At 37.3% G+C, this 22,211-nt stretch overlaps 1 protein-coding gene across 1 annotated transcript in view; it reads left to right on the forward strand.

Moving 5' to 3' along the window:
• The window catches only part of MEOX2 (mesenchyme homeobox 2), a 54,548-nt gene that overhangs the window by 25,237 nt on the left and 7,100 nt on the right, over positions 1-22,211 (forward strand). The window contains exon 2 of the mRNA XM_054817833.1: positions 14,964-15,136. Within this exon, the coding sequence (XP_054673808.1) occupies positions 14,964-15,136 (173 nt within the window). The remainder of the gene's footprint in view (positions 1-14,963; positions 15,137-22,211) is intronic.

Consider the following 22,211-nt stretch of genomic DNA (forward strand, 5'->3'; position numbering starts at 1 on the left):
AATCTGACTCCTCCTTGTCCTTCTTTTTCCCCAGGACTGTTATTTAAAATATGAATTTTGTGTGATACTATTTATATGCAAAACAATATGTAGTTATACAAATTTGTCCGGTTATTGCCACACCCTAGTCGAATCAGGATCGAAGTCTTGCTCAAGATAGGAACTGTTGTTTTCAGTTAGATGAATTGGGAGACCGAGTTGAAGGACATCACAACCATGATGTTTTCCCTCAGTCTTTTCTTAAAACCTGATCTGGTATCATACCCAGGATCATGATAGCTGGGATGCAGTGATCAATGTTTTCACTTGTTTGTTACCACCATGAAGAAGTCAGGAGCAGCATACCATAAATGCTTTGTCAGCTCTTGGGAGCATGGACTTTCATTTGTTAGTATGCAGTGTCCAGTATAATGAGGAGGCCCTTTAAGAAATACTGCCACACTAATACTAAAGAATAATATATTTGGAATATAGAAGAATAATATATTTTCTATTAGTGCATACATATCTTCATTCAAAGAAACAGCTTCTGGGCTCTTTCCACTGTTTTTGAACCAAACAAATGTCCTCCTAGCTAGGGAACTAGCCTTCCTAGCTGAGGCAGGTATTCTTCAGTCTTTGAATTGTAGTCTTTTCCAAGTAGTATTATAAAAATATATTTGCTTATGTATTTCCCTTTAAGGCTTAGTAGGGTCATGCATTAGTGTCCTGATAGTGTCCCTTCTCTGACAATTAATGATGAATAACTTCAAGTAGTAGCAAACTGTCTGTAATAGGGTCCTATTAACTCTCAGTGCAAGTTAAAGTGAATAAAATAAAAACAAATCAGAATTAGTTCTTAACTGATTAAAAGTAATTTTTGATGCCTTAAGACACACAAAAGTAAATGTGGGTCTATTCAGTAGCTTTTGGGGGCAGGTCCTATTTACAAACAGGGCACCATCCACACAAATAAACTTACCTGACTTGTGTGTTAATATGTGGGTGAATTAGTGCTCATTAATATGTTGAAGGAAGATGGTTAACCTGAACTTCTTATCTGGTCATTATTGGTGCAATCCAAGAAGGAATGACCAGTGATATTTTCATGTTCTCAGCCTTGTCTTATCAACATCTTCTCATCTTGTCCACAAAACTGAAGATTAGCTTGCATGGCGGTTACTGCAAGACAATTTTTATTGTGTCAAGGGCTTGAAGGGCTGACATCATGAAAGTGAATGAAGAGGGAAAGGGGTTGATATTGGAATTTTTAATAGAGACTAGGCCAGCTCGAAAGAGATCAAATTTGTGGAACCAGGAATAGAAACCATCATTGAAAAAAAATGGTTTATGTATACATTTTTATCGATGTGACTTAAAAGCTAAGGGCAGTAAAATGAGAACATTCTGTTGTAATTGCATGACTATGAGATTTTTTTTCTTCGGCTTTAGGTGTGGATAAGTAGCTGAATGACAGAATACCAAATAAGCAAGCAGTCTAAATCCCGAAATAGAATAAGTAGATGGTGTAACCAATGAGATCTTTTATGGTGATGGTAGACCAAAGTCTCCCTTGGAAATAAGGTAAAAAAACCCCAAACAACAAACCCAAAAGAAAAGACAGACTTTAAAGGGAAACTACAACTCTAGGAGCAATGTACTGAGGTTCTCTGGTGGGTTAGGTAAAACACATGATACAAAAATCATTAATTTTCTTTTGTTTACATTTTGAGGCATGAGAAGACACAGATTTCCTGCTTTCAAAAAGAAAGTGAAAATATATGGGAGTAGGAAGGCACCAAATTGTGTTTAGAAAAAGTTTAGTGTTCAGCTAAATGCACAGATGCATAAACTAAACACTTTTTATGCCTAAACCACTGTTTATATAGTAAGGAGGATTTTCCATCAGTTTCTTCAGTTAAACAGTAGCTGTCTTTTCGCTACTTAATGGAAAGAAGGCAGTCTTGCATAAGAACATCAGATATATTAGCATGTTAGGCTCTTTTATCTTTTATATGAGTTCAGCATAGCCATAACCCTAGCAGACCAACATCTTAACCTCCTTTCCCTTTGAATTTTGTCTCAGATTTGTGAAATGAACCGGGTCCAATTTTGCTTAAGAAGCAAGCTGGGGTTTTGGATGATAGAGAAAGTCAATATCCAGTTTTTGTTTTTGTTTTGAAAGATGGAGAAAGCTTGTTTATGACTAGGAACATCCGCCAAATGCTGTAACACCAGCATAAATTAACTATTTATTCAAACTCATGTTTACATCTGCAAAAGAAGCTATTGCTCCATGTTTTTAGTGCCCCAGAGACCTATAAATCCCCTGGAAAACATTGCAACAATGTAAAACAGCCCAGTGCAGTTATTCAACAAGTACCATTTTTGTCGAGCTGTGCTGTGCCGGAGCATGCTCGGTCCAGCATCTGCGATAAATCCAAGCCCCAGTGACATTTGCTCTACTGACTGGAGTCACCAGGGACCGCGGAAAGGAAGGGAGATGCAAGTCATGCTAGTTGGATGCTTTGAATAACCAGGCAGCAAGCAGATGAATCCTAAAAGTGCTGCGTTGCTAAGGAGCCCTCAGCAGAAGAGAGGGGAAGAGAGGGAATGAAGAAGTTCGATGCATACCTTTACATCCCCCTCGTGACACTCTGTCTCACAGCAGACAGTTGAGATTGGATGCTTCAGGTTTTGTTTTAGAGCAATAGAAACTGTCAACCAGTATATCACAGGGATGGCTGCGCTAGGCGAACACTCCCTCGTTCATAGGCTTCCTCTTTGCATCAAGATCCTGAGCAAGAGGCCCGTATTTGGGGCGGTTATCAATGGATAAAAAAGATTGGAAAAGCTTCTTTCTTTGCATTAAGGCTTTTCAAAGCTGTGCAATTTTAAAATAAGATACCCTTGATAAAAATAGTATAATGTCCAATCATCGTATTTAATTGGGTTGAAACTCAGTGACCGAGTAGTTTAAAATTAGATGGAATTAAATTTTATACTGAAAAGAGTAACACCCCAGCGCTCGTGTCTAACTGCTATAACTCATTTTGTTGGAAAGCTGCAGACCTTTATTCCTCTTCTTAATATACCTCTTGAATTTGTGCCGTTTCGGAGCTGCTACATACCCTTTTGCAGAGCTGCCAAACCAGAGTTCAGAAGGGGTTTTTTCGTGGTTCAGAGGGGGATTTTTTTCTATCTCTCCTTCCTCTCCTCATTAGCACTGGCGAATGAAGTGTTCATTGTTGTTGCATGAAGTCCTTCCCTGGAATTGCTGGTTGCTGTATATATGCTGGGATTTCATTGTTGCTTCAAGTCTCTGCTTTTTAGAGTACACACCTACATCCTCCAGTAGATGTGCTAATAATTTTATTGCTCTTTTTCCCCCTATTCCTGTGATCCAATAATCTCAAGTATTGCATCCACTCTTACTGCAGAGCATTCAACCCTAGATTATATGGATGGGAAGAGGAGCAAAGAAATAAACCAGCAATTTTCATTTCTTAGAACGACGGAGTTCAACACTTTCGGAGTCAAAAGGGGGGGATGATGTTTTACCTCCAGCCTGCCAACCATTACTGGAGGTGACAGCTGGTCACAATAGAGAATGTGGGGACTGATGTGGGTTGTTTTACAGAAGACTTAAATAAGCTTTGTATTTTTTTTTTGGTGTTACAACTTTTGAGAGGGAGAAAAAAGTTATACCTACCCAACTTGTATCTTCAATTGTAATGAATGTTTCTTAATTTTCTTATCCCAGTGGAAGTAGGTATTTAAAATGAGTTTTGTTTAAAAGAGTAAACCAAATACCGTCTGGGATTGTATAACATATATAGGATTTACTATGCTTTGACATGCACTGTCGGACTATTTCACTAGCACCTTACTTTACCAGGAAAGCCTTTCTTCCTCAGCTTATACGCAGCAAGTTGTGTGAAGTGAACGATGGAAGACTCAAGCCATATTATTTATCATTAGTGTGTGAAATGGCCTCTCTTATTTGGAAAAATAAAAGTTTCTACTTCTGTATTAGTATAGGGGTCACAGAAAGACTTTCCATTACTGAAAAGGAGTTGGAAATGAAACTGGGGACAAAATGACCTTTTGATTTGACTAACATACTGTGGACTTGTGGTTTAATTATTGGGTTTGGGGGGATTCTTTTTTTTTTCTTTCTAAATATATCTGTTCTCATAGTGCTCACTTGAGACCTGAACTTTCTGTACACGCTGATATGTTTGCAAAATCAGGTCCTTATTAGTGTACGTTCTCTTTCCAAATTAAAAATTAAGACTACGTAAGGAATATCAACTACTTTGGAAGTAGCAGTCCTTTTTAGACATTTAAAGGAGGCTTAGACCTCTTAGTTAGTTTACCTATAGTCTCGCTATATCTTACATATAAAAGAGAACAGTACAAGTATGGCATAAAAGTTTGCCATCTCCAAAGCTATACTTGAACCCGTAGTTGAAGTGACGTCCCCTCGTAGATGTATAGTAAATGTTTTCTTGCACTCTAATCTTAAAATAATAGGAAGTACTCCAAACAATTATGTTGCAGCTTTTGCTCACATCAAAGTTGAAGGTTTTTTGTTTTTTTATTGCAACCTGCCAAAGCTTCCCATTATGAGTCACAAACTTTAACTGTACAAGTTTGATTGTTAGCAATCAAGAAAAATTATTCATCAAAAAGCTCTCCTAGACGGTAAAATTAATAGTAAAAGAGATTTAGCAGAAAACTTAAACCTGCACTGTTAGATTTTATTTCTTTTACAGATTTATTTCCTTTACGCAACATACTATTTAGAGAACTATTTTGGGTTTTCTGTTTAATTATGTGAGCATTTTTCCATCCTTTAACAATTGTACTATAGTTCGAAAAAGGAAATTGTGTTAACTTCAAACATGACAAATCCTTTGAGTGTTTTTAATGGATTCTGCCATTTACGATAATCATTTGAGAAAACACAAAGAAAGGAAAATGTGGCATGCTGCTAAGTAGGAGAACTTGTTAGTCAAAACCAGCTGATAGTCAGGACTTCTACAGCAATCATTAGGAGGTTTTCTATCTAGTATTAACAGATAGTAATATTTTTAAGTGAAAAACGAAACTTTCATGGTTGGTCTGAAAGCCAATGGTGTAAATAGTTTAAGCATCTGAAAAATTTTATTTTATAACCCTTTTTATTTTGGTTTCCCCTGAAAGACAGGTAATTCCATTTAATTGCATGTGGGAAAGTACTTTCCACTGTTTTTCCATTTTTATAGTTAATGTTATACTTCAGCACAATGTTGTAAAGTAAACTGTGAACGAAATAGTAGAATGCACCCAGAACAGCAACCCTGTTTGGTAGGAGAGTGTGTGTGTGTTTTTCTGTTCTTAAAAAAAGTCTGGATATCTACTAAGGTATGTTATGAGCACAGCTGGGCCTGTTGGCTCCATTTTAATGCTTTCTGAGGGATAATAAGATTTACAAAACATGTCACTAAAACATATGCAGGCATATGCATTTGCACAGAAATCTATGATTTTTCTTAAAGACCCAGACGACAGGGATTATATTTGTGCCTCACGCTGAAAGCCGTAATGCCACGCTAGCTGAACCATGTCCAACACAGGCAGCCACCAAGGCACGGAGTGGCCACGTGAAATTGCTTGTCAGGACTGCGACACTCATCGAGAAAGTGAAATGGAAGGTGATTTGTGATCCTGCAATTCTGCAAGGTTCTGCGTACGCTGCAGAGGCCAGTTATAAGTGTTTCAAAGGGACAGGTTTTAGAAAGAGTAAAAACATTTGAGGCAGACTGATTGAAAAAAAAAAAAAAAAGAAAGGAGAAAAGGAACACTAACATAGGATTAAGCAGAAATATTGGATGTTAGATTTGCTCCAGACACTGTTTTTTTCTGTCACATGTTCAAGATATATAAAATTTTCACTACATCATTAAGGAGTTCCAAAGAACTCTGTTCCATGATGAATGGAAAAACAAAAATTAGTCAGTGTAACACACGTGGAAGAATTACACTGAAAAATACCACTGTGAAGTGGCTTCCTGTTTCCTGTAGCAGCAAAATAATTCTTAGAGAGAGTTAAAGTAGAATTGTTGGTACCCATTTATATTTTCCTTTATGTAACTGTATCCTGAAGACCTGCTTTGGAAAGATGGGTGAGTGAGGCAATATGGAGCCCTAAAGAAACTCCAACTGTATTAAAGTTCTGTAAGTGTTTCAACTTTTATTGCTAAGTATGGAAAACTAAAAGCCTGGATTCTTTGGCTTATGTGCAAACTTTTTTTTTTTTTTTCAGACAGGAGCTCATGCAATTGCAATAAATTTTTTTAAAAAAGAAAACTTTGAAGTCAGTAGGATTTTTGACTGTAAGTTCTGCATGTATATTTTGAGAAAATATACATGTAGGAGCCTAAGAAAACACTTTTCTTTAATCAGCTCAAGACTTCTCATGATCATACACAAAGTTGGGATTTACAGTGGGATTAAAATCGGCTCCGACACCCTTGTGACTGAGGAGCGATTCCACTGAAATTCTTGAGCTCGCCTCGGTTTGCCCACTGTAATCTGGGGAAGAACTTGGCCTCTCCTCAGAAACTGGCCCAAATGGCACACTCTTTTCCGCACCATTTGCTCTAGTGAAGCGGCACAATGATGTGGTCTGTTACAAGATCTACAAGAATTACTATAGATTCTGGTTTTTACTTTTTTTTCGAATGTAATGTCTTGTGTGAGAGGAGCGGGGGAAATGGCACTGTCTGTGTATAGCATGTCAGCTAAGGAAGGAAGAGCATGAAGCTATACACTTGGTGAAGTCTGGAAATCACACCTTGATTTCAGCAATTTCAGATAAGGTGACTATAGTGACTATGTGTAAAAAAATTGAAGTCTATTTGCATATGGACAAATCACAATGATTGGTTATTAGAAGGATATTTGGAAATTCACAATGAAGATTTATTGTACCGATATCTTAAAACTAAATAATCTCAATTATTTACTTTCTTTACTTGGAATAACCAAGTTTGTAACCCCTCACAAAAGTGTTTTACTCACAGTTGCGAAGAATAATATCCACAAGGTCTGAACTTTCTAAGCAACAGAATTATTAGCAAGAGCTGACTGCCATTTGGGAAGCAGACATCACTAGTCTTGCGGTGGAATGCACTGCTGCTTTGAATGCAAGGGACTTTGAATGTAAATTTGAAAACACATAAAACTAATGACCATTTATATAAAGAAGTTAATATAGAAACAAGGTTTGTAAAATGCATTGCTTGACATATGTTCCCATCCCCACTGTACTTTGGATTCTTAATATTAACAGTGTCAGTTTGGCTTTACAGAGAAAAAAACCCCAAACTATTTTAATGATATTTAAATTCTAGATAGCACATGCAGGATAAGTACTGGTATAATTTCTCTATACATTTCTTAGCAGCAAGTCACTGCAATGTGTTTTTCCATTCCTTAGCCTCATCTCTGTTTTTGCTGGCAGTATCTTAAGCTAAATATTTAGTGTTTTATATCATATAAAGTGAAGCAACCGCAACTATATTTTAACTTTGACAAAGAGGCAGATCTACATATACTTGTGAAAAAGCATCTCCTCAAAAAGCTCACTGGCTAAAAGGATTAAATCATCCAGAGTGCATTCTTTATCATTAAAGTACTTAAAGTTGGGTTTTTTTGTTTAGACAGGAATTAAATATGGCCTTTTGTTAAACCAGAGTCCCAGAACTGTTGGCTGTTCTAATATTTTTGGCAGGACAATGGTCTCCCTGCTTCACAAAGCTAAAATGAAAACTACATCCCATCATTTTAGGGAGATAAGGCTTGTTGAGAGGTGATTATGTAACTAAGTTCTGTGTGTCATATGCTCTTTTCTCTTCTTAAGCAGCCGCTTCCCTGCAGTTTGTAGAGCTTTAGATCTTTTATGTACCATCTTTGCAGAAAAAAAATCTATTTTCCTAAGTAATTTTATTCAATAAAGTAGGGCAAAAAGGAGTATTTTAATGCCTCCTTGGAGTTCCAATACAGCTGCTGTCCAGGGAAGGGCTTTCATCAGACCGGTGATGATGACTGAGGCACGCACAGAGTTTGGGGTGGGTTTGGTCGCTCTTCACTATTATTCTGCTTCCTTTGGGTAGGAGAGAGCCTCTGTGGGAGATGCCTAGGAAGTGAGACCCGAGGGAAGGAAGATTATATAAACTCCTATCTTAACTACTGTGTTCTCCACTTGGATGTCTATTTTCTAAGAGGCTTCTGCATGTAAAATTTCTTGGTTTAATTTGTAGGTTAACACTTACTCAGGAGAACTCACTGCTACTGTGTGGGGAGATGGTGCTGGCAGCTCTCACCTTCATTTAATGAAGCTCTTCTACATGAAAGCAAATTATAAAAATGGTTTGGTAAATAGGCAAGCAGTCACCACGTGTATGTTATTTGATGCTGCATGTAAGAGATGTATCTCCAGAACTCCAAATGGGAATTGAAAATCCTACTAGATAAAGTCCTGTTAAAATGCAGCCTGTAAAGTTTCTTTAAGGGAAATCCTGTGTCTCCTCTCCTAACATAAGCTGTAATTATACAAACATTTGGGATTGAGAGTAAGTGTCTTCCACATGAAGATCTACTAACTAGTGTAATTATTCATAGGAGAGAATCATATGTTGTCTTTCGTATTTGCATGGTTTGAAGAAGTGACATGTACCTGCTCTATAATTAGATTGATCAGATGACCTGGCAGAAGGACATCTTTTCCAGGACAGGTATCTTCAAAAACCTGCAGCATTAGCTATCACAGTGTTATGAATCAGTGTTTCCGATAGTGCAGTATAATTCCTAGACTTGTGCTTTCAGGAGGCAGTAATAACAAAAAAGTTGGCGGCAACAACTAGTAGGTAATGGTTTAGGATGGTATATAGTGTGTTTCAGAATACTCACAGGTTTTGCTGTGCCAGTTCATGTTTTTTTTGGGAGTGGATATGAGGCTGTTTTAAATTGTAAATTGTCACAGACTGCTTTAGAAAGCATTAACTCAATAAGCAAACAAAAATTTGCTTTCATTAGAATGAAAAGAAGGATTCATGTAATTTTGATGTCGCACTTGTGCTACTGTGCAGCTTTGCACATTTGCACATGCAGAGTTGTGAGTTATGGAAATGATGATGCTGTTTGTTCCAATTTTCAGAAAGGATTCTCTAAATAAGTTTAGTGAATTGCAGCTCCAGAAATACACTTAATGACATTCTCAAAAGAGGCACTCAGATTGAATATGTTCGGTGATTTGGAGCTATACATTTAGCTGAGCAAAATCTTCTAGGAATATTATTTAAATGACTTTAAAGAGAAGAAAAATTATGAAACAAAAATAGATCAATTCAGTCTGCAGCATTTGGTTGCATAGTCTCAACTGGTGCAAATAAGAGTAGGTGCTTCAAAGTAAGCATAACTATGTAGTTTTCTACAGTCCAGGAGTTAACTAATTTTTTTGGTACAAAGATTATTCTTAAAAGTAGGGACTAAGGATTTAAATTAAGATCCTGCAAAGCAACGGGCAATGTTTTGGACACAGGGTAAGTTTACATATGAATTCTGAGCAACTTTGAAATGAAAGTAGAAAAAAAGGTCATGGAAAAAATGCATAGTATTCTCTATTAAATGTCAAAAATGTTTGAAAGTGACTATTTCTGGGTAAATCTTATTCTCACATGTAGTTGCTGGCAATAGGAACCATATGGAGACCTTTATGCCAGCTCCTTGCTTGTATCTCGGTGAGCTATTTAATTTTGTCAGAAAAAATATTTAACTATAAAGCATCAGAAAAAAATTAGATTAGGCAATTCAGCTGTATAACAGTATGTACTTCTGACCATTAAAAAATACAGTTGTCCTCTCCATAATACCCCTTTGCAACTGTAATAGTACAAAGTTGCTTATTTTCTTCATGTGTATTTTAGATTAAAGATATGTTGCTAGATTATTGCTCTGATACTAAAGAACTTTTCCCTAAGTTCATATTGCCAATATCTTGAAGGAGGAAAAAACCCAATAAAACCACCACCAACATTTTGCATTGAATCACATATCATTGTTGTGTCCTATTGACGTTTAGAAGCTTTAAACTTTTGTTTACATGTCAGTGATTTAAACAAATGTAGAGGAATTAAGTTTGGAAGAAATGTTCTTTCACGCAACATTAAACTACTCAGAAGTAACAAGATTTTTGCATTGATTACTTTGTAGAGATTGCTTCATTTTCAAGCAAATAACCATGTAGTAGTTGTTCTCTGCAAACACTTTAACATCCTTTAGAGGAAGGTATGTGATTAAGAACATTTAATTTAGCCAACTTCACTATAAATTTATAGAGAAATTAATTTAGAAATAGGTTGTTAATGGTAGATGCTTTCTAAGAAAAAGTATTGGAAGATGTGAGTGAAAGTTGAAAGCCTGGTCAGTGAACAACAACTCCAGGGGTGAAATTCCGATGGCCTTTTTGTCACAATTCATTAGTGGTTATTGTCACTATTCACTGTCTGTGTGGATATCGTGATCTGAAAACCATCTGCAACTGCTCATAGAGCACTACCAATCAGACTTATTTTTGAAAATTTTGTCTGGGATCTTCCATTGCAGGTATTAACTGCAAGTTCATTTCTGTCTGAGAAATGAGGGTATGTCAGCTGTTGAACTAATCCAAGAAAAAAATAGCAGGTGCTTCTTGCACATTTTGCCTGTGATTCTGACCCTACCCAGTTAGCAGCAGATCTTTGTATTATGGATATTCTGACCAGTCTCTTCTCCCTATTCTGTGAATAGCCCCCCCTTTTTTTTTTTTCTAGGCGTGCATCAAAAGCAAAAATGCCAAAATGACCACTTTTCATATTCTACACATAGGAGTTAGATCCTGTGTTTGCTTGGTATGCTTCATCTCTCAACGATGTAGAGAGAAGGAAGTAGGAACTCTGGCAGGACAATATAAATGTTAGGATTAACACCAAGCCTTTCCTTAGAGTGAAGTAGAAGTAACTTTTAAGGGTGAGGAACAGTATGATTAGTAACAATTTTTTGTAAAAATTTGAGCTATTATTAAAGTCAGGAAAAATCCAAGCCTCCAAAGATCTGTAGAACAGTCATGTACAGCTTTGAATGTCTTTCCAAATGGTACCTTCTACGTCAGATACCAACAAGCATTTTTGCCTAACAGAAGATATTAAAGATGCTGCCTGGAGTTTTTGAAAACTGATAAAAACAGTTCTGAGGAAGAGGTATGACCTGCATCCCTCAAAGCAGTGTTTAACCACCTGCATTACTTGACATCCAAAGAACAAAGGTTTCCATAAGAGAGACTGATAAGGTACTAATACCTGCATGTAGGCTACATCTTCTGAGACTGTGCCAGAATTTGTCTGGGAGAAGACGGAAGACAGACAATATAGATTGCTGTATGTTTCATCAAGTGGTTTGTACCATCTGTATATATTTTACGTGTGCCTTTTGAGAGGCAAGGAGTGTAACTTAGATCCCCCTAGGCTTTGTTCTCTGACTCTACACCTACCATTTGGCATAAGATGCAGCTAGTAGAAGAAAACTAAAGTTGTTGGGACTTTTTTCTTGTCTTTGTTGCAACAGCTGCAAAACAGATGTAGGCTGACATGAGTTCTGCCAAAAATCTCTTCGAAGTCTCCCACCCATTTTCCACCAAAGAGAAGCTAGTCAGGTGATATGAACAGAGACCTGAAGGTCAGAAAGAGATGGGAGCTCCCAATCCTGACTCAATAGAGACTGTTAAAAAGAAACAATCAGAAAACCTAGATTTGCCACTTTGGAAAATAAAACAACCAACATTTCTAAAATTACTATTCCAATTAGTATGATGTCAATAGGAAATAAAAGGCAATCTGTACATGAACCACAGCAACACTACAGCAGAGAAAGTCAGATGACAGTAAGAGTTCGTAACTGGTGTTCACCTAACTGGCATCTATCTAAGTCTCTTTTTAGATATATTTTCAAGATCTCAAAAGCATTAAGCAAAATACCATTGTCTTGCTAGCTAGATCTTTGCTGAAACAGATTTCCTAGTTTTACAGTTGTTCTGTACCGTGAACCTCAATACTGAGAGGGAGTCAGCTTTCTATGTACCTGTTTCAGGTTTCTGTGTACCTCTCCAGCTTTTGCTTTCAGCAATATTTGAATATATCATGTGGGGGTTTTTTCAGAGTATCTTGACTATTACAAATGCAATGACATTCACAACAAATAAATAAAGACTGAAACTTTTCCACTCTGCCAGTCTGCTGATGAAATCATACTGCTGACAAAACTGTGCCAGGCGCTTACAATCCAGCATTGACTTAAAGGTAGTATCCAGCAATGGCAGAAATGTCTAAATAACCAGTTGTCCAAGCATACTTATGTTCACACAGGATCTGTGCAGGCTAGCATTGCCAGCAGTGCTGTATCCTCTATGCTGGCAAAGATGAAGGACAAATGCTACTCATGGAGTTACGTTTCCCTTTCCTTACATCAGTATCCCAGGAACCTGGAATTTAGATGCTAACCACATTTGCAAATTGGGAACTCAGAACCATGAGTATTAACCTGAACAGTGACTTGACTCATTATGGTTTTACTGGCTATATAGTAATTCTGTTTTCCTCATGGGACCATATGCTTGCAGAAAAATTGCTCGTCTTGTAAGTCTCAGTCACTTATAGAGATCAGTGTCCTTCTGAGAGATGTTTGGGTGGGTACTCCTGAAGTTTTTCGCTTTGACCATTCATGATAGCAGTAGCTACCAAGGTTTTACACCTTTGACCCCACTTTCTGTTACACTTCCAGGCTTATGTCTTCATTTCTAGTATTTAATTTTCAATATGTTGTCAGTGTCATCTGTAGGTGCATTACTTTTATTTAAGATTGCAACCTTTAGTTTGGAATTAAATGAGCCATGGATCTTTCTTACAGAAAGTACTAGCATGGGAAGACCTCTTGGCTCATGGCCTCACATGGGCATAGCTTTACTGAGACTGTTAAGAGGGCTTTAGCAATGACTTGCATGTGTTGTACTGCATATAAGCAGTATGCACACCCACCTGCTTTCAAACATGTACGAAACACATCTCTGGTGGCATAGGAATGGTAAGTCTGAATGTTAAGAAAAATGAGTTAGGTATCTATCTCCAGTAATTCATTGGAATGCTGATATAGGGGTTTAAGTATTTAAGTTCAAGCCATCTACATAGTATTTGGACCTTATGATGAGGTGGCAGATAGGGAAGTTTCAAGGAAGAAAAGCAAAGTGCATGTTCCTTCAATGGAAAAATGCAGAGAGGAGTTAGAGTGGCTCTAGTTTGCCAACTAGTATGAAGGAAGAAATGTGAACTTCTAGGTTTAAGGTGGTTTTGATCTGTCAAGTTTTCTATGTTAAGTTTGGATAATGGACCTTGATCCAACACTGTAGTCAATGGATGTGCCATCTAATGGGGTCCTATCCTAGAAAATCCCTACTCCAGTTGTGACTGAACAGCTCCCAAATCCACTCAACAACATCGGCAGATACCCTCAGTCATACACACCAGCAGCACAACCACGTCTGAAGCAAAGTTCTGTGTGTTATGTCAGCAAAAGTTAAGAGGTTTGGTGATTTGAATCCATTGGCTTTAAAACATTTTAAATTAATGGCTATAGCACTGAGTCAAACATCAACAGTTCTCATAAAAAAAAAAAAAAAGTTCCTTCCAAGCAATAGAGTAACTGACAAAAAGTGGAAACATAGATAGTTGACTGTAGTTTTGAAACCAGACCCACTGGCCAGTTGGACAGTCTCAGGCATGTCGATGATTCATCTGACACAGAGTCCCAGGGAGTGATTTCTTGCGGGCCTGTTCATTTGGATGTTGATGCAGGTTTCTATTTAAATCAGCAGCTGAAGTGTGAATTTATCTGTGACATTTTTAAGATGGTTCATGAGGCCAGAATTTGACTAATGATACTCCTACTGATCTGCTAATTTTGGATTTACAGGTGTTGTATCATACCCAAACTTATAAATGTCTGGTCCTTTTTTTTTTCTTTTTTCTTTTTTCTTTCCACTCTCTCTTTCTCTGTTTTCTATTCCCCCCCCCTTTTCTTTTCTTTTTTTTTTTTACAGTTTGATCTCTTTTCATTTATTTAAACAGACTTCACTGACAGCAACAGAATGATTGTCACTGAGTTCAGCAGTTTGACTCAGGACCAAATGTACCTGTTTCTGAGAATAAAAGGAATGAGAAGGGTGGTAATGAAACTTTCAGCAAAGCTCTCTGATCGTGACCAAAGTATTCCTTTGGTAATGAGCTGACGTGGTAGCAAATTTCCTATACTGAGACTAGCTGTGGCATAACCTCCCTACTTGCACCTCGGCACGAGTAGGAGGAGATCCCATTATCACATGGGATGTGCGCACTGATTTCTTTTTGATGTACGTTGATTTTTCTATGCTTTGTCTGTTACCTTTCCCTGAAAGTGTAACTGGACTAAACCTTGAAGTGTGTTCTTTAAAATAGAGCTTTGGCTTAAAGTATTAGTGAAATGATAGGAGAGGGAGATTCTTGAAGTATTACTCATTAAGACACTAGTCAAATGATACACATCCTGTACTGGTTGGATGCACTAAGAGTTGCCAGAAGTGGGAAGGAGTTGAAGCTTTGCAGAAATTCTACAGAGAACTGTTAGGAAATGAAACACTGCAAAATTTTAAGCTAAAGTTTGACACGCGTGAATGGAAGCAGCAACTGACATCTGTCAGAATTACTGCTGCTTTTCCTGATTTACAGTGAAGAATCCATAGGTATGAAAGCAAGGGTGTGTTTCTGAGATAAGAAAATTTGAAGAATGTAACTTAAGCACATTGTTATCTTTGGGCTTGTTTCCTATTTAGCTGTGCACTTATCATTACTTCCATTTTTTTTTTTCTTTTCCAGATTCCCAAGAAGGAAACTACAAGTCAGAGGTCAACAGCAAACCCAGGAAGGAAAGGACAGCTTTCACCAAGGAGCAAATCAGAGAGCTAGAAGCAGAATTTGCTCATCATAACTATTTGACCAGGCTGAGGCGATATGAGATAGCAGTAAACCTTGACCTCACTGAAAGACAGGTACTGATGCAAAATAATGGACTTTAAATGCTTGTCTAATATTTATCAGTGGTTAGTAGCTACTCACAGTAGAGGTCTTGTTTATGTTGCCAGTAGATATGTTGATATATCAGATTGAATGTTTATAGCAAAATGATCTACATTTACTATCTCTCAGCTATGCAAGTAGTTTATATTTTTATATGTATCAGCTACAGATTAGTTTCATCTAGTAGGCAGAGATGGAAAAGTATAATATATCTGTTAAACTGGTGCACATCTTTTCTAGTCTGTCCACACTGATGTGCCTGAAGAAGTGGTAGGTTCCAAATACTGCATGCACAAGCAGTTGATTTGCCTGCATGCAACAAATACAAGCATCTTGTTTTAGTCTATTAAATATATGCAGTTGCCATTTGTCCATAGTTTCTGAACATCCTGTTTCCAGATGGCAGCAAGAATGGGAACACCAGCAAAACTGGAATACAGGCATTTTTAACCACTTTATCTTACCCTGTGTAGTGAAAGCAGAGGAGACGATGGAATTTCTTATCCTGTTGCTGGTTTCCTGCTCGCCAAACCCTGGTCCAGGAAACACTTCTGCACGTGCTCAAGTTTCATCATGCATGTTGTCACATCGATTTCTAATGGAAATATTCATGTTAAGCATGCACTGAAGTGTTTCAGGATCTCATCCCAACACACAAAATAGGTAGTCAAGTCACATTTCAAATAATAACAACATTGACATATACATTTAAAAATGTGGTTTAGTAAAGACATTTAGAATACTAGACTCAAATACACCAAATCTGATGAAATATCACCTATGGTTTTATGATTAAAATTGAAAGCTTTTTGCCCACTGCTAGCTAGTCAGTCATCCCAGGAATCAATATTAGATTGAGGGATTGCTTTAGATGCAATCAGTAAGATGATGATATATCAAAATAGCACCATGATTTGTGAGCTCTAGATATGAGAAGTTTTGCATTTTTCTTGAGTTTCATTAACACCTGCTATAAGTAGACATCTCAGTGAAAATCCAGCCTTTTCTGTGCATATAAACACACATTTACTCACACAAGCAAATGAAACAGGTTTTTTTTCTTTGAAGGCTTCTAGAGAACGGCTGTCCCTTCCAGCTTGTCAAGAAGCGGCCAGTAATTTCTCTTGTTTAATTTGAACACGTTACTAGCTTCCACTGGGGTAATTTTCAGTTACTTAAATATGTTTGTTATATTTGTAAAGCACACCATTTTGTATCAAACAACCGATAAATTTTTGCCTTTTTCTTTTCCGCTGACTAAGGTAAGCCGAGACAATTAGATTAACTTCCACACTTGATTTTGACAGCTAAGGGGAAGAGGAATGAATTCTTGTCTCAGTGACAAAGGTAGAGTTGATGTAGAACCGAGCAACAATAAATAAAATTTAAAAAAATCTACTGGCCAATTTGAGGGGAATCAGTCAGCTGAATTCAGAAAACATATCCCCATATTTAATAATGGTGAATTTGGCTTGGAATTTAACTATTCTCCCTGATGAATTCTTTACTCTTTTCTTCAAAGATCAGGTTGAGTAGTACAACCAAATGAAGAGACGGTTCACTATCCTAAAAAGGCAATAGTTAAACTAAAAGTATTTAACATACAGAAAAGGGAGAGATAAGTACTGAATATTGTCTCTGGAGGAGAAGAGGCAGCCTGTGCCACACAAGTGCAGAGAATTCACTGAAGACATGGGAGCACTTGCTGTTTTCTAGCTGTCACATAATGTTGGTTCTAAGCATTCTGCTGATAATTGTGATAATTTCTATAGAATTATAATTAGTCTAACTAATTATGTAATCCAATTCTTCACTGCTTCCCCAGATTATCACAGAGTGACAACTGAGCTGCTAGAGATAACTCCCTTCCTTCCTTCCTGCTTTCCTGCCTTCCTTCCTGCCTTCCTGCTTAAAGCCACCCTTGCTTAGAAAAGGAAAGCATTAAGTTTTTTAGCTTGATAGAGTCCAGTTCTGTATCTTGCCACAATAAAATGGTCTGAGAGAAAAAAAAAATAAATTATAGCATAAAAACTGTATTGTTGGAATCAAAAAGAAAATTGAGAGGAAATTCTGGACATATTTTTTCAGTTTCTGAATCATACTAAGCCAAGTAATGATGTCACTTCCAATGTTGTCAGTTAGAAATGTCTCTTTTTTTTGAATCAAATATATTGCTTTGATGGAAAAATGGCGTAAATAGGCAAGGAACTGGCTGTGGGTTTCCGTGGTGTATGGCAGTCTTCAGAAGCTGAATACAGTAAATCAAAAGGCTTGACTCTTCTGACATACTTGTTTTACATCAGTATTCCTTCAGTAACTTAAAAAAGAAATACTTCAGGGTGAAGCCGGTGTGATATTATTTCTTTTTTTTTTTCCAGTTAAGAGACTGAACTCATATTCAGGACGTGTCTTTCCATCATTAGCAGAAATGGTATCCCACTCCATTTTGAATGGGATAACAGCACTTATTTGTTTACTTACTACTGTTACTTCTTTCTTTTACTAGCCATCCCAACAGAGGACATCATATTTGATACCTATCTTAAACAGATGCAACAATAACAGTCCTTTCTCTAAAATTATTATGACTGAATTAAAATATATTGATGGAATTCCAAAAAACCCCACTCTCCAGAGAGGTAGCATTTTTAGAAAATTGCTATTTCTGGAACAGTTTTCCTTTACTATTTTTCCCCCAAAGGCTGCATTGCAGAAAATGGTACCTGACAGGCAGTAGTTCCTTTATTTAAAATAAATGAACACACAAATGATAAACCCGATCTCATCACAGGCTGTAGACCTGTTTGTGTTGGAAGGTCTCTTGATCTCTCACGAAACATCAAATTTGTACACAGAGAGTTGAAACTCGCTTCAGATAATACAGTGACAAAAACCAGCAGCGGATACCAGGTGAACTAATGTATCTGCTCTGAAAATAGGTTTGAGAGCAGACCTAACCCCTGATGGAATGAATTGTTCAGCATAATTGGTTTTATGAGGTTTTTTTAAAAATAACAAGCATCATATTATTCAGAGGGCAGAAGGACAAAAAATAATCTGGAGAAAATATTGTTAGGTCATCCTAAAGTTACAACTTTCAGTTATTTCCCAAGATGTGAGATAAATCACGGAGCCTATTATCTTAAGAAAGCTCTATCTTCCTCTTGACTATAGTGATAATTTCAACCATACGCCACAGCTTAAAAGAGGCACTGACCAACTAACACTTCATAATTACCTTTCTGGCATTTAAACAAGCTGTAGAAAAAAGCATATGTCTGACCATATTTAAAAAGCTATATAAGGGTATTAAAGTTTTCTACAGTCATCAAAGTAAGGCTCCATTTGACTTTTGAAACAACTTACAAGATCAGTTCAAACATAAATGACTCATGGAAGGCCATTTCACGAAAATAATAATGAAAAAAACTCCTCGCAACATATGGATCAGGAGAAGGAAGTAATCCTATCACTCCCTAAAAAGGAAACCTGAGTTACAAGACAGGAGGATGAAATGAAATAAGTGCCTCAATTGCCTAGATATTAAGAGTGCACTTTGAAAGCATTATAAGCACATCTGGTGGTAGGATGGCTCTATTATGGTATTGTAAGAATTCCAGCAGTATAGGTACATATAATTCCTGCTCCATCTCTTACAGAGTGCACTCACAATCCCTGCTCGGCCAGCAGTTAATAATTTTCAGCTGGCAGGCCTCTATTATATTTTGAAGAGCCAGTTAGACTAAAAACTATCTTAGCTCCCTAGATATTTGTAACCTTGACAAGCGCATTCTTGGCTTTTTTGTACATCCAGATAAACTTGGAGAAGGTTCCCTGCAAACTTTTTAATATCTCGCTGTGGGATGAGGAGAGGAAGCAGCTGCAGTGGGGTATCAGAGGCGTGGCAAAATGGACATTTTTATGGAGTTGGTCCTGCCAAATATAGAAAGAGTAGGAGATCTTTCCACCTCGCAAGATCTTTTTGCATGGAGCTAATCAAAGGAGTAATGTTGCAGTTCTGCAGGCTAGCTAAGGTTACCGGAATAAACAGTCCAAATATGTAATGCTTCTGTTTGCCAACATAAACGGAAAATCCCACCTAGTCAGATTAAATTCTGCTGATGGCAATGAGAAGGTTTATTTCTTCTTAACTTTAATTTCCAATACCCGCCCAGAAGCTACCAATCATTTATAAAAGGCCTGGAGTCATTGATTTTGCAGAGACAAAGGACAAATTTTTGTCAAAATGAAGAGTGCTTTTGCATCTGTGCTTGGCTTCCATGTATGTGGTACCAACGTGGGATGAGTGACAAAGTAAGAAGCTTTGTAATGCTTTTTTTCTACCAGAAAGAAAAGCAAGCAGCATTATTATTTAAATGCATTTGGGCAATGTTGGTGTAGTACCATAACCCACGCTGTACCAATGCATTGTTATAACTATACAAATAACATTTGTTTTCCATTAGAAAAATTTCCTCCAGACCCAGTTACCTCAATCCTTCATCACAAGTGACTTCATTAAAATCCTGTTCAGCATGGCAGAGCTCGGGGGAGGCTAATCACTGCATTTTTTTAGACTTGACTGGTAAGGTAAGAGTAGCTCCCCTTAGTCACTCAGGTGAGAAACCAAGGAGTTCAGTGTTCCTCAATTAAGTGTTCTGAACCATCTCTGGAAGAGTAAAAGTCTCTCCATGCATCACACAGCATGACTAGTTTCCTACTTTAGGAAGCTAGATTTCTAATGTTAGGTGGTGAAATTATTCCCCTGTGTAGTTTCAAACAAAATCAAACTATGGATTGATGGGACAAGCTTGACCATCTCTGTCTGATTTATTGTGCTGTCATGTCTTCTCTGAAGGGCAGCTGCTCATTCCAAGCTTCCATGTGTTAAGCACTCTCTATACACACTACAATAATGAGCCTGTGTGGCTTGAAATCCTTTGGATTGTTTATTTTATTTAAAGTAACTCTCTTCATAAAATAAAACTCACTAATACTTTTATATTTGTCTTGAGCAATATAAATACCAGCAGTAAGAGTTACTGTGCTAACGCAGTTTGTTCTTTCTTAGGAAAGACTGCTCCTGGCAAACTTAATTATAACTTGTGCATAATTTTCATTTGTACGATAAGTCTTTTTAAAAAAGTACATGGCAAAACTTCAAACAGCATATTTACTTTTGCAGTATTGATTGAATTTGAACAAGCAATTCCATGTGCAAAGATCCAAGTGCCTCAAGCTGTTAGTTGTGAACGGACCCTACACCTGCAGAGAAACCCTGTGAGGTTCTGGGTGGGGAGAAACCTCTGTCTGTGCCAAGTAGCATATGCGATATAGACAGAAATATTAGCACCTCATACGGTTGCTTTTAAAAAGTGAGTAAAGCTTTGCTGTCCCTTACCCTTTCTTAAACACAAGTCGAGAAAGATGCATCTTCTTCTGTTGCCTGTGTACATAGATAGGAGATTTTTAGGTTTGTCATCAGTGAGGAACAAATAGTATTGGAGAGGTACAAATGAACATGTAGAATAAAGGAGATTTTTTTTTTTTTTTTTAAACGCAGGGCATCGAAAAATGTAGAATCTCTTTCTGGTTTCACTAGCTTCTTCTCCTCAAGGAAGGAGGCTCTGCTGAAAACAGCTGCAACTTCTTGAGACTTACTAGCTTTAAAACTGGATGTTGATTTTGAGGCTAGTTTACCATCAAAAGACTCAGGACTGGTTTGTTTTGGAAGGCCAGATTTGAAGTCATGAATTGTGGAACTAGTTTAAGTAAATACAAATGAGGGTGCTTCTTACTGGGGCAGGGAGATGGCTTCCATAGCCATAGAGCCCTAGAGAATTGTCATGGGCCGGTAGTCAGAGGTTGCCTTCTGCCAAGTCCCGCTTCTTGACATTTGCCTTTCTTCATACTAAGGTAGTAGCAGAAAAAAACCCATCAACATACTCAGCCAAAAGCCAGTCTTGATTAGCCACCACCTTTTAACTTTCACACTCAGCTGATCTGTGCAAAATGGGTGCAGAATAATGCAGGTTAGAAATTTTTTCTCATGAAATAAAATGCTCTACATATGAGTAATTCATGCAGGTAAATGCCTATACAAAGAGGCAAAGGTAGACTCTAAAAAGATATATTATAGGAGAATAAGGGAGTTCTAGCAGCAGCCCCACAATTACCTTTCTTTGCTTCTAGACAAATAAAAGAGAATAATTTTATAAAAAATACTCCCTTAGATTATGTACAAGCAGCCTGAAATAGTGTGTCCCATTCTGCTTAAGGTACGTTAACCCTGAAGCCTGGTTAAGACAGGTTTTGAATGGGGAGGGTTAGCTGTTTGATCATGAAATTAATTTTGAAGATCACTGGCGGAGAAGGTGGCAGTTCTTTGGATGGAGCACAGGGAGGTAAACTGAGCGCTCTCAAAGACTTCTGAAGCTGGAATGGAATACTCCTATCACTGCTCTCCTCTGAAATATAATGTCTATTCCATCCCGGTCTAAATGTGGGAGGTAGAAAGGAGAATGTATCACCTAAGCAGTACCCAAACCTCAACTGACTTCTATGTAATGAAAAACCAGAACTCACTCCTACACCTTCCTGGGTGCCAAAAGCTCCAGCTGTCCTTTGTGCACCTGCCAAAACCTCCCCTTTTTCTCAACAGCTGCTGCAAAGTACTTGTGCACATTCAGTGCAAAGTCCTGTAACATAACACGGAGCAGATTGCTTTAAATCAGTGAGCAGGTGACTTAATTTTAATCAGAAGGTTCTGCTACCACTCATTAGTTTCCAAAGAAAAGTTAATTATCTCCAATTCAGGTATTTTGGTACTATTTCATAATAAATAAGAAGACATTTAATACTCAGATTTATTTAAATTGGTTTTAAGCTCAAAATATATTTAAGATTTTTAAGAGGGTTTTTTTTGGAACAGAAATTGAAACTCCTTTAAATCATATAAGGGAGAAAATTAAGTTTAATTGAATAAAACTATTTTAACTTACTCTCCCATGTATCCAGCATGACTGAAATGCAGATGAACTATTTAAA

The sequence above is a fragment of the Grus americana genome, chromosome 2, assembly GCF_028858705.1.
Source record: "Grus americana isolate bGruAme1 chromosome 2, bGruAme1.mat, whole genome shotgun sequence".
NCBI lineage: Eukaryota > Metazoa > Chordata > Aves > Gruiformes > Gruidae > Grus > Grus americana.